We start from the raw sequence: 12,404 nt of genomic DNA, 5'->3' as shown, positions 1-12,404 counted from the left end.
CGTGTATTGTTCTCACGAGAACAAAATAATCATGTATCAACCAACTTCAGTTGCTTCTATATAGCCACTCGTCGATCCTTTTCAGGGCCACTAACCAGTTCGAAAGAGTTGAATTTTATGCATGTCTCTTAGAGTGCCAATGAAAATGGCCATCTCCAATTTTCAAAACCAACATGATTATACATGTTGATTTCCACGAAAAACAACCCTATGCAAAATATTAGCTCAATCGGACTTCATTTACTAGTGTCGCGATGCCGTCAAAGTTTGAGTTTCTTGGAAACCGAAAAATCCCCCAAGGGGGGAGAAAGGGAAATCGGGGTTTTCGAAAAAAAAAGTTTTACGTCAAATGTCTTCAAATTGCATGAAACGTCGAGATCTACTGTCATCTCGAAAAAAATATTTTTGTCAAAAATCGACACTCTGGGACTTCGTTTTTTTCGGAATACGAGGCAAAATGTATGGTGCAGGTTGCCAATGAAAATCGTCATATCGATTTTTCATACGGGACTCTGCGAAATGTTGATTTGCGCAATGAAATACCCTATGGAAAATATAAGCTCATTCGGACTTCATTTATTATTGTTTAAAAATAATAATTAAGTTTTCTGAAAATCGAAAAATCACCTAAGGGGGGAGATAAAGGAAATCAGGTTTAAAAAAAATGTTTTAAAATGTATTGCATGAAACGTCGAGACTTTCTGTTATCTCGAAAAAAAAATCGATTATGCAGACAAAAAAATTACCAAAAAGTCAATTTTAAACCAAAACATTTTTTTTCGAGATAACAGTAAATCTCGATGTTTCATGCAATTCTAAGACATTCGGCATCAATTTTTTTTCTAAAAATCTTTTCCCCTAGGTGATTTTGCGAATTTCAGAAAACTTAAATTCTGAGATCTGCAACAATAGCAAATGAAGTCCGAATGAGTTAATATTTACACATAGGGTATTTCATTGTGCAAATCAACATTTCGCAGGGAGTCGCGTATGAAAAATCGATATGACGATTTTCATTGGCAACCTGCACCAAACGTTTTGCCTCGTATTCCGAAAAAAACAACTAAGTTCCAGAGTGTCGCTTTGTTGACAATTTTTTTTTCGAGATGACAGTAGATCTCATGCAATTTGAAGACATTTGGCATCAAAACTTTTTTTTTTTTTTGAAAACCCCGATTTCCTTTACTCCTCCCTTGGATGATTTTTCGGTTTTCAAAAAACTCAAACTTTGACGGCTGTGCGACACTAGTAATTGAAGTCCGATTGAGCTGATATTTTGTATAGGGTTGTTTTTGGTGGGAATCAACATTTTTAATCAAGCTCGCTTTGAAAATTCGAAGGTCACTTTTTTTCCCATACATACATTGGCGCTCTAATGTCCCTGTATCAATTAATCAATAATCATCCACTCGCACATAAGAAGAACGTTCAGCAAATTTTCAAAATATCCTTTAATGCAGTCATTAAGAATTGACTCAGATGCAACTTCAAACTAATGATTACTAAACCAACGGTAGTACTACGTCCACCTTGCGGTTATATCGCGGGTATAATCCACAACTTTTTCTTCAATTTCACAATTTAAATTTCATCCAATTTATTTTTTTCCGAATGATAGAAACGTTTTGGTATTACTTGAATTTCATTCGAATCTAAGTTATATTCCATTAGACACATAGATTCGTTTAGAAAAAGTGTTGTTGACTAAGAGTTAATGCAATTTTTTTCGGCGTTCACTGAACGACAAACCGTCAAATTTTGAAAGTTTGATATGAAATCTTCATGTAAGTTTTACGTTTTACTTCATGTAAATTGTTCCCCTGTGGTGCCTAGTCGCCGAACATAAAATATTAAATCTCCTGGAGATGCCGGGCATCGATCCCGGTACCTCTCACATGCTAAGCGAGCGCTCTACCATCTGAGCTACATCCCCTTGTATGGTTATAACTTCGGCACCTATGTTGTCATGATTAAACTTCATTGAAATATCTCCAAGAAAATATCGCCCGGAGGGACATCATAAAGTCAAGAATCGATCGAAAATAATCCAATGAGCCAACAAGTCGAAATCATTAATATGTTGAACTGGCACGGGTAGTTGGGTGGGGTTTATAGAGAGACAACGACAAAAGTGAAAGCACTAGACCGTGTGCAGCACTGCGTTCAAAGACAAAGCAAAATGTAATTGAATAAATGTCCACAAATTCGGCGACACCGGTCTTAATTCAACCGAGGGGATGTAGCTCAGATGGTAGAGCGCTCGCTTAGCATGTGAGAGGTACCGGGATCGATACCCGGCATCTCCAGGATTATTGTTTTAATGAGATCATCCGGGTAGAAAACTCATCAAGATAAAATTATTTATTAACTTTATTTGTTTGTTGTTTCATTGTTTGCATGTTAGCAAACTTATTCAAAAGCTAGTAATTCTCTTTGCTCGTTAAAATCGAGTTAATACGAACAAATCATTACGTATTCAACATTCAGTAGTGCATTCTACGAGTTCTGAGTAATACGGTATATAGGGAAACGAATCCTCTTTTTTCGCAGCTAATAACCCTACCATCCCGTTCAATGGAGAGCCTGCCATTCTTACCCGAGACGGTTTGCTACTTATCCTTGCCTCACTGTGGCTCTCTTTAACGAACCCTCTGTATCGGCCAAATGCTGCTTTTATCCTTGAAATCTTCTCGATGCGAATAATGGGAACCCACCATTCGGCGCACTTTAACGAATTGGAGGAGGATATCACCGCGCAATAGAGTGCACACAAAACGGTAACGAAATAACCACATTCAGACACGGTGTGATACGAAAGTGAACGGCCAGACCCAGGATATGGAAATGTATACAAATGTTGCATCCAGCGCTAACAATGGAGAATAAAGAAAACGAGAAGTCTATGATCGGGTCCGACCTTGAACTTTAGACTAGCGACAAGAGATTTTTCCTCCTGAATTTTCCAGTTTCGTTACTTGCCCGCTATCTTTGTGCTGTATAATACGGTCTCATTTGGAGTTTTCATGGGCCCATTACTGGCACGTTTCTCTGCATTTACACAAGTTCGAAAAAACATTCATAAGGCATGTATTCACCTGTGCTTTGCGAACGATTTTTTTTTATTGATCCATGAGAAAAATACCGTCAATGTATAACCATTTATGACATAATCTCTCAGCAAATGGATTCAAGATTCGGGACTCTTAATTCTCAATACTACACAAGGATGGGGCAATAAAGAGAAAAGGGGTCTAACATTAGTAGACATTTTTGCACATCTCTCTTGGCTAAGCAAAACTTCTCTAATGTTCTCAACCGAACCGAAAAGTTGTCTAGGGCTTTAATGTGTATCAACTGACATCGAAGAACGGACACGTCTTCCCCATTGTTTCAACCACTGAGGATGATATTTGTATTTTGGGTGGCAGCTTTGTGGTTTAATGGGAGTAATTTTCCTGCATTCACAACGAAGCGGCGAATACGAAGGGCACGGGTTTTCGCTGTCACTGGTGTTCTGAAATTCATCTTTAAATAGAGGTTAGGAAAATGTACAGGGTTTTCCATTTCGGGCTTCCGAAAGTATACAGCCCTGCGCTGACAACCGTTTGACATAGCTGTCAACCAAAGCGTCATATTGTTAGTTGAATGTCTGCCATTTTACAATATGGATCGTTCTAGCATCGCACAACGTGTTAATTTTGTTAAATTATACTATAAAAATGATGAAAAACCGGCAAATGTTTTTCGAGCATTACGGACGGATTTTGGTCGTCATGGACGGCCTACAGAGCACACAATCGCTAATGTAGTGCGTAAATTCGAACAAACTGGATCCGTAGCGGATATTGTGAAACCTGTGCATCATCGTAATGTGCGTTCGGCTGAAAATATTGCTACTGTTGCTGCCAGTGTGGAGGATGACCCAAATGTTTCGATTCCACGGCGTGTTCAGCAATTGAGCTTGTCAAACACATCATTGTGGCGAATTTTGCATTTGTACTTGCACCTACATCCATATAAAGTCCAACTGGTACAAAAATTAGAGCGTGGTGACCATGGAATACGTCGGGCATACGTCGATTGTGTGAACGAACAACAGCAGCAAAATGCTGAATTTTCGCATCAAATTTTCTTCAGCAATGAGGCACATTTCGAGCTCGGTGGCTATGTGAACACCCAAAATTTCCGTATATGGGGCTCAGAAAATCCACACGTGATTGTTGAGAGGCCATTGCATCCGCCAAAAGTCACTGTTTGGTGCGCATTACGGTCTGGTGGAGTCATCGGGCCGTATTTCTTTGAAAATGAGGACGGCGAGACGGTAACTGTGAATGGTGAGCGCTATGACCGCATGTTAACCGATTTTTTTTGCCACAAATTGAAGATATGGATACGGATGACATGTGGTTTCAGCAGGACGGCGCCACGTGCCACACAACAAGACCGAACATGGCCATATTGCGAACGAAATTTGAGGGACGCATAATTTCGCGTTTTGGTGATGCCAATTGGCCGTCCAGATCATGCGATTTGAACCCGCTAGACTTTTTTTTGTGAGGTTATGCGATAGACCGTGTCTATGCCAACTCTCCGCAAACTCTTGAACATTTGAAAGGTAACATTCGTGAAATTATGACCGAGATACCGCCCCATATGTGCCGAAAAGTCATCGAAAATTACCTGTTTCGGATCAAGGTGTGCGAGGAAGCCCTAGGTGGACATTTGAATGATGTTGTATTTCACACATAATGGCATAAACCAAACTTTAATTTGAAATAAAAGTTTCATCGAAATTCGAATTCTAAGTGTGTTTTATTTCAATTCACTTTCGTAATTTAAAGTTGGAAAACCCTGTATAACGTTTGGTACTCTGAGTTGTGGTGAACGCTCATCCCCATTTTGATCTGTGCAATTATGGTGGAAGTTTTCTGTTCAACCTTTCACACAGCGAATAATTAACTGAGCCACTCAAGAATTCTTGAGATTACTTCAAAAACCCAGAAGCGGGCATTACCGAGTACGGGGAGGAAGGGAGACGAAGCAGAATAATTTATATTTTGTTTACCAGTCGTCAGTTTACTTCACATGAACTTTAGAACCCGCTGGTATCTATGTTTCGTATCCTCTCATCACGTGTTGTCGGGCGAACGGAATTAGAAACACGCCTATTAATCATTCGTTTAAAAGCACATCGGAGAATTAACCTGCTAGAGATGTGACGTTGGACGGTGAAAGTGAAGTTTCCCCGAAACAACCAAGCGCTGTGTGAACAATGTGAGTGAAGATTTGCGTCCTTAGGGGGATTACCAAATTGGATTCTTATGTTGAATTTATTCTCATGAAGCTCTGAGGAAGCCGGGTTTTGTGGTTTCGTTTATAATTACACTCATATGGGAATGTATGTTGTTACACTTGATTCGGTGATTTAGCGCCATGGAACAGTGAATAAATTGACACAAAAAACCCATGCAATGGAACGCTAAGCTCGGAAGTGATAGAGGTGCGATGTAATCAGTGTTTGATAGCGTAAATCCCACACGATGTGAAGCGCCAGCGAGCCAGCTCCTCTAATCTTAGCAACGAAAACAAGAATCTATGATTCGCGAAGCCTGCCGGTCAACTGGATACAATTAGCCGCCTTCTCAAATCTTTCATTACTGTCACCATTCGCTCCAAACGGTACTACCCGAAAGTGACCTTCGAAGAAGCCCAGCTCGAGATGGAATCGGTAGGTCACGTGACGGTGCCGCTGCGTGTCGGCGGTAAGAAGATGCGGAAGCGGCGCGAACTGGACGCCCTGGTGGCGCACTCTCTCGCCAAAAGGTAATGTTAAATTATAATAAAAAATGAATCCATGAATCCAGAATTGGAAATTAGAAAACGGAAACGAGTCAATGTTATTGAATATCGAGATTTATGAAGTCAATTATTATTTGTTTTTAACATAATTTTAAAATAATGTTTATTTTGTGTTATGTGGCACGTGGCAATCATCAAGTGCGCTATAAACTTGATTTACGAACCCGCATTCCCAATCGGAGTCTTTCAAATATCAAAATTTTCAAGTATCGACTTCGGACGCCCCCTTCTGGGTCTATCTTCCACATCATTTGAACCGTTGTAGTGTAAGAATCGTTCATTGATAGAAAACGGTTTCAGTAGTTCGTAGATCTGTCTCATCATTTTTCCGATTTTACTGATCGAACTTATAGTTATACTAGATGAAGCTGAAATCAGGACGTTCACACTGGATGGGATGTTTTACGGGCATGAGATGCATGCCATTGAGATAGAATAATCCTGAGAATTGGGATCTCGGTTGATGTATGACCATTAGGGTGGGAACGAAAATGGTCATGTCAAATTTCAAAAACCGACCATGTACATTTTGTTTCTTGGCCCAAAAAAATAACTTGTGCAAAGTTTCAGCTCAATCGGACATGATTTAGGGGTGCCTCAAAGCGATCAAAGTTTTGATTTTTTGATCTTCGAAAACTTCCAAGGGTACATTAAATTTGGAAAATCGTTTTTTTTTCTGTAATGGGGGACCCCTGTCTGAACGATCGAAAAATAATTAACTTCCGTGTTTTTTCGCGTTGCGTTGAAGCTGTCTGAAAATCGATACCTTGCTGGTGGTATCGGTTCTGAAGCAACGGGGTGTCGCAGAACGAATTCCAATGAATATTTTGAAACTTTAGGACAATACCTAAAGCGTTACATAGGGTTTTTTGAAAATTCGAAAAATTGCCAAGATTACGGCCATTTTTGTTAAAAATGAGTTATTTTTAATGAAAAATCGATGTTTAGAAGCTTATAAAAAATCGAAAAAATTCAATATCAAAAACAGCTATATAACGCTTTAGATAATTCATTTTTACATGCTGATGAAAAAAATCAGCCAAATCGGTCGAGTCGATGGTATCGAGATATCGATACCATCAGTTGAAAAAACATAGTTTCGAGAAAAATGAGTTTGAAATCCTTTGAGGTGACCTCACACTATTGGCTGTAACTTTCGAATGAAATCAAATATCGAAAAATCCTTTCAGGACAACGTTTCTGAGGGCATAAGCTTACTAAAACTGCAAAATACAAAAACTCGAGTTTTGGTACTTTTCAGACCGGGGTCCCCCTTTAATAGTTCTGCTTTGGACCAATGAAATGGTATGATAATCATTTCTTTCGAAAGACATGAGAAAGGAATCGATTCCTCCTTTGAGCGCTAATAATTCTTTTCCGGCTAAACGAAGTGGTATGATAATCACTTTATTCGAAGGATGAAATGTCTAAGAGTTATTTGCTTGTTACTTATTGATAGCTAAGCCAACGTTATTCCTACGTCCACCTTGCGGTTACATTACGGATATAACCCACTTCTAGTTTTTCATCTGAGGGAGAGCTATTATTTTCTTATTTTCTTTTCTAGCAGAAATAACAGCTTCTTCGATCGAGTAACTCTCAACTCTCTACTCCGATCTGTGATTGGATAGCGAATCTTTGATGATCCTCTGCATGGATGCTACAAAAATATTTCATGTACTCGAAGATTGCGGACTACCACTTCCGATCCTGTAGCCTGGTACTAGGGTTACTGTATAGAATTGTATAGGCGGTGAATAGTGGCCGAACAGCATCCAACATCCTCCACGATCTCTTTTAGCGTTTTTTTTTTGCACAAGCAACAAACTTGTAATCATTTATTTATCTTACATTTCTACATAATTGAAAGGTGAAACGATCAAAATAGTTACTTTCACATATAGCAGAGAAAAGTCATTCTCGTCATACGAAGGAAAAGAAGAAAGAAATGACGATGAAGATTTTCCACATTAACAATTTTCATCGGATTTCTTCATAATTCATAACTACTCATTGGCTGTGGAGCTCAAGGAACTGTGGGGGGTGAAGGGATGTCCCAAGAATTGTTCCAGTCGTTCCCTCTGGAACTGGAACTATCCCAAAGATACTTCTGGAAGCGCTAAAGGTGCTGAACATCGAGAAGGAATTGGCCAGCTTCCAAAAGTCGGTCATCCTTAGCACCTGCGCGATTGTCCGACAATTCCCAGGTCAGGATTGAAACAGCATGAGCATGCTGACTAGGTTCACCTAGTTAAGAAGTGAGACAAGTCCGAGATGGAAAATGAAAGGTGGGAAGATTTTTAAATCTGTGACGTCACAGATTTTATTTATGTATGTTACTTTTCTTATAATAGTCCACTACATAGGAAAAGTGTTGTTATTAAAAGTAAAAATAAGCAGATGAAATGAACAAATTAGTATTTTTTCTTAAATCAATGCTAGCGTTCAAAATCATAGGGGCCCAACTGAAATTTTAGCAGACACTGAAATTCCAGTATTGTTGAGGTGTTCTAAACTTTATTTCAATCTTATTTTACTTCTCGTTACATCGACCAAAAACGTAAATGAACAAAGTCAGAGGTACAAAATCGTTTTTTCCTTTGGCGGAAAACATTTTACAGCGCATGAGAAAAAAGTAGCAAGTTTTTTTTCCGCGTAAAATGCACTTGAAAAATAAATTGAATAGACTCCATATGACCTAAATTGAGACGAAAAGTTTTCTGCTTCCGTCCTAGTTTTAGACGAATGAAGTGTTCAGCACCCTAATTGTGGAAAAAGTAATTACAATTGCTAACAAGAGATAAACTACCATAAAGATGTTCTAAAATCCAAACATAGTAAAAATTAGAATACTAATTCTGATATAAGAAGAAATAACAAAAATGAAACATTTTGGTTCGTGACATGTTCTGTTTATTTTTCAAATGATGAATGTAACGCGAAATATATTTTTTGGAAATATGTAATTATTTTCTGTATATCCTCTAATGTGGCTTTGTAAATAAGTGGTTGTGTTTGCGTTTGAACTGTTTTGTTGAAATGTAAAAATATGATGATGCAGCAAAAAAAAAAAAAAAAAATTTAAAAAAGGTTTTGATGGACGTACATAGGAATCAAAGACAATGCAAGGACATTAGCTTTCAAAGAAATTAATTTAAAATTATCTTTTTAGATAAATTTGCCCAAACATATAAATTTCCATGTACGGGGTAAGTGGAGGGCCATCATATATTTCAACGTTATTCGTTGACACATTCAATTTTGAACCATTTAAGTAACTGACTGTTATGCCTGATATGTGAACTTCCTATCTTCCTGGCTACTAATACAATCAAAGTTTAACACAAGCAAAACCCGTGAATCTTCCCACCTTCTATTTTTCATCTCGAGACAAGTCTGCCAAAAAAAATCCAAAACAGTCACATACGTCGTATAAGGCATGAATCATAGCAACCATATTCAGTGCAGTATGCAGCCACAGCGACAAGTTGTGAACTCTTCAAATGATTTGGTATGTCGTATAGACACAAAGATTGATCGTTTCAGTGAATAACTCACATAACATCTTTGCAGAAGTCATTTTCCCCAGGATCATTCGTGTGTTGTTACATGCTACGAAACATGACATAAGACCAAGAGATCTCTGTTCGGTTCGCAGTTCATGGTACACAACCACGCGAACCAAAATGTCATGATCGCTTTCGGCGCTGGAAGTTTACATTCATTACCTTTCATTCAACTACATGTCGAAATTCACAGCAAATTGGAACAAATCGGTTCAGGTGAACTTGAGATATAATATATGCCAGCAAAAAATTGGTTTCGAGAAAAACGGTTTTGAAGTTTTGTGTCAAGTGAAGAAAAAAAATTGATTTTGTTTCATATTTCTAGGCTAGAATACCCTCTTAAGTTGCAACTTAAGTCCAATCGACTTAATGCGACAATTTTGCTCACTGTTATCCTCAAAATGAACGACTTGATCATTTTTGGAAGATATAATTTCACGGATTTTTTACCTTCGTGAATCGTCGATTCTCGCACGGAAACCCCAATGTTCAGAGTTTTTTTTTTTCTCTATTAACACCGAATGTGTTTATGCAAACATACATGAGGAAACGGTTGTGCTATGCGACGAATTTATGCTGTGTTTCACGCTAGAGAGATAGCATCAATACAAGTTTCAAACAAGCTAATTTAACCTGAAACGAACCAACCCAGGAAGTTGAAAGTCTTAAAAATGATGAAAAATAGTAATTCGACGAAATTCTTTATCTAGAAGATAAGGAAACTCGAAAGGAAGAAGCTCTTACGTCAAATGAATTTAGGTTGATGAAACGGCTACGAGAAGCAGAAGCGAAATCTCTTGATGCGAAATGAAGAATATTTTGTAATACGCATAGAAGAAAGCTGACAATTTGCAAAAAAAAATCGTTTCGTTGAAATCATAACAGTTTCGTGAAATTGATCGGATCAATTTCAAAATGAAAATAAATCGTTTTGTTATTCCCCTATTTTTTTTGCATCGCGAGTGACGTGAGATAACACAGTTTCTCGCTTTATTCTGGAGGCCACCTTACATTTCAGCTTCTACGAGGGCGGTCCGATAAGTACTTAGCCTCATCGCAAGAGAGATCACTTATCGTGTAGTACATTCCCGAAAACGGCCACTGTCAAAATTTCAGCCGAATCGGACTCGTAATTTTGTTTTGACCGTGTGTGGATAAGAGTGTGTCTGCGGATTTAAGAAAAACGGAAAAAATGGAAATTCCGTCGTCGCCACGGCCAAATTGATCGAATTGCACTACGAACTGCTGCCCCATCCACCGTATTCTCAAGATTTCGCCCCGTGCAAGTTTTTTTTGTTTCCAAACTCGAAAAAGTCACTCGCCGGGGAGAAATTTGAGTCGAGTGAGGAGGTCATCGCCGCCACGGAGGCCTACTTTGCAGACCTTGAGAAACGTATTTTTCAGATGGATTAAAGAAGTTGGAGCATCGCTGGGTCAAGTGTATCGAGATAAAAGGAGACTATGTTGAGAAATAAATCGCCATTTTTCCAAAATTTTAGTTTTATATAGTTTTTTTATAGACTAAATAATTATTGTACTGCCCTCGTATTTGATACCCGAGTCGAAAACAAATTAGGAGATGACTCCAAATCTCAGCCAATGTCAAACTATAGTTGCCTTTAGAAATACTGTTTACTTTAGTCATCTCACGTTTTTTGTCTCGTGGAATAGAAAAGATTATTGGTTCAAGAACGCGAAAAGATCTTTTCTAGTAATCAGCTGCTTAGTACTATTCATTCCATGCGTTGTATGTTCCGGTATATGTCTATGTGTTAAATAATACTCAAAAAGTTGCATTTCGATTATGTTTACGACCTATTAATTAAACATGAACATCTAGAATACAAGCATAACACCACCCGAAATATGGAAATATGTTATTCATAAATTCATGAACCAAGACATCATCACATTATTTCGTAAACTATAAAAACACAAAACGTCTCTATCTTCTCTTTGCTCTTGTTCAACACAACAGCTCAGGAAAACGCCACATCGCCGGAAACGGAATAGCCTCCCACGATCAGTTGCTCTCGAACTCGACCGACGAGCAAGAGGATTACTCTTGGGTTAGTTTGTGCCACCGAAGCGAAGGGTCCCATCCAACTAACGATATACTCTCATTCACTGCTATTTTTTCCTTCTTTCCTCTCTCTTCTCTTGTGTGCCTCGCGTCCTCGCTGGATCATAATCATAAACGTAAAAAACATATCTCCATCCAAATTATCTTCCCTCGGGGGGCCGAGCTAGCAGCCGAAGGTGCGAGCCCAGTCCCGCTGCCGGAGGAAGCGATTCTCCTGTCTGCGTACCTGTGGCCCACTCCTGCTCGTGTCCTGCATCTTTCTCTCGCTTGGCTTCATGTACTGGCTGTACTTTGACATCAGACAGCAGGTCTCCGAGTACCGAATCCGCATCGAGCAAGGTATATATAGCGGGAGCAATTTTATGGGGGCATATGTTCCACTCGAATTGAGCCCTGTGTGTGTACTGCTGCTGCTACTCGGGACAGAAATTGATGGTTTCATTTAGTTATAAAGTTCGAAAAGACACCTTGCATGCTCCTCACCCTCATCAGTCAGATGGATTTATTTAGACAGCTGAGGAGCTGAGATTTTTATGTTGTTTGATTATTTTTAATAACTTCATTTGTGCTGAATTTGAGTGAGATCAATTATTGATACGTAACAGCAAACCACCGTTGACACTGGGTAGAATTATTTTTGACGCATCTCTCTTTCGCTAGGAATCGACTGTCTTCATGTTATGAACATATATTTTAAATAAGACTTTGCATTGCTTTCAACACCATCCACAGTATCTGCCTCTAGTCAAAATTTGCCGGAAGCCTTACAAAGATGGCACGAAACGTCCAAAACTCTCGAGCAAAATCAAACTGCCCTGAACGGTAAGTTGCGCGAGGTTCAACAAGTGCTCAGCAATTTCTCCGCAGAGGTTAGTGGAACCCTTTTGGCGGGTGAT

The 12,404-nt window shown here is 38.8% G+C and overlaps 1 protein-coding gene and 2 non-coding genes across 6 annotated transcripts in view; 2 read left to right on the top strand and 1 right to left on the bottom strand.

Annotated features, from left to right (window-relative positions):
• LOC129764285 (uncharacterized) overlaps positions 1 to 12,404 on the top strand; it is a 54,932-nt gene that overhangs the window by 36,211 nt on the left and 6,317 nt on the right. Inside the window, exons 1-5 of one of the 4 annotated variants that reach the window (XM_055763206.1) lie at positions 2,338 to 5,274; positions 5,430 to 5,823; positions 11,404 to 11,494; positions 11,676 to 11,847; positions 12,241 to 12,377. In XM_055763206.1, the coding sequence (XP_055619181.1) occupies positions 5,720 to 5,823; positions 11,404 to 11,494; positions 11,676 to 11,847; positions 12,241 to 12,377 (504 nt within the window). In that variant the 5' untranslated portion in view covers positions 2,338 to 5,274; positions 5,430 to 5,719. Of the gene's footprint in view, positions 1 to 2,337; positions 5,824 to 11,403; positions 11,495 to 11,675; positions 11,848 to 12,240; positions 12,378 to 12,404 lie in introns of those variants that run through there. The other 3 variants (XM_055763205.1, XM_055763204.1, XM_055763207.1) reach the window with 3 other exon arrangements.
• Positions 1,861 to 1,933, bottom strand: Trnaa-agc (transfer RNA alanine (anticodon AGC)). Its single transcript has one exon. It is a non-coding gene; the product is annotated as a tRNA-Ala (tRNA).
• Positions 2,234 to 2,306, top strand: Trnaa-agc (transfer RNA alanine (anticodon AGC)). The gene has a single exon. It is a non-coding gene; the product is annotated as a tRNA-Ala (tRNA).

This window comes from Toxorhynchites rutilus, chromosome 2, assembly GCF_029784135.1.
Source record: "Toxorhynchites rutilus septentrionalis strain SRP chromosome 2, ASM2978413v1, whole genome shotgun sequence".
Taxonomy (NCBI): domain Eukaryota; kingdom Metazoa; phylum Arthropoda; class Insecta; order Diptera; family Culicidae; genus Toxorhynchites; species Toxorhynchites rutilus.
This window is presented reverse-complemented; position numbering and strand designations above follow the sequence as displayed.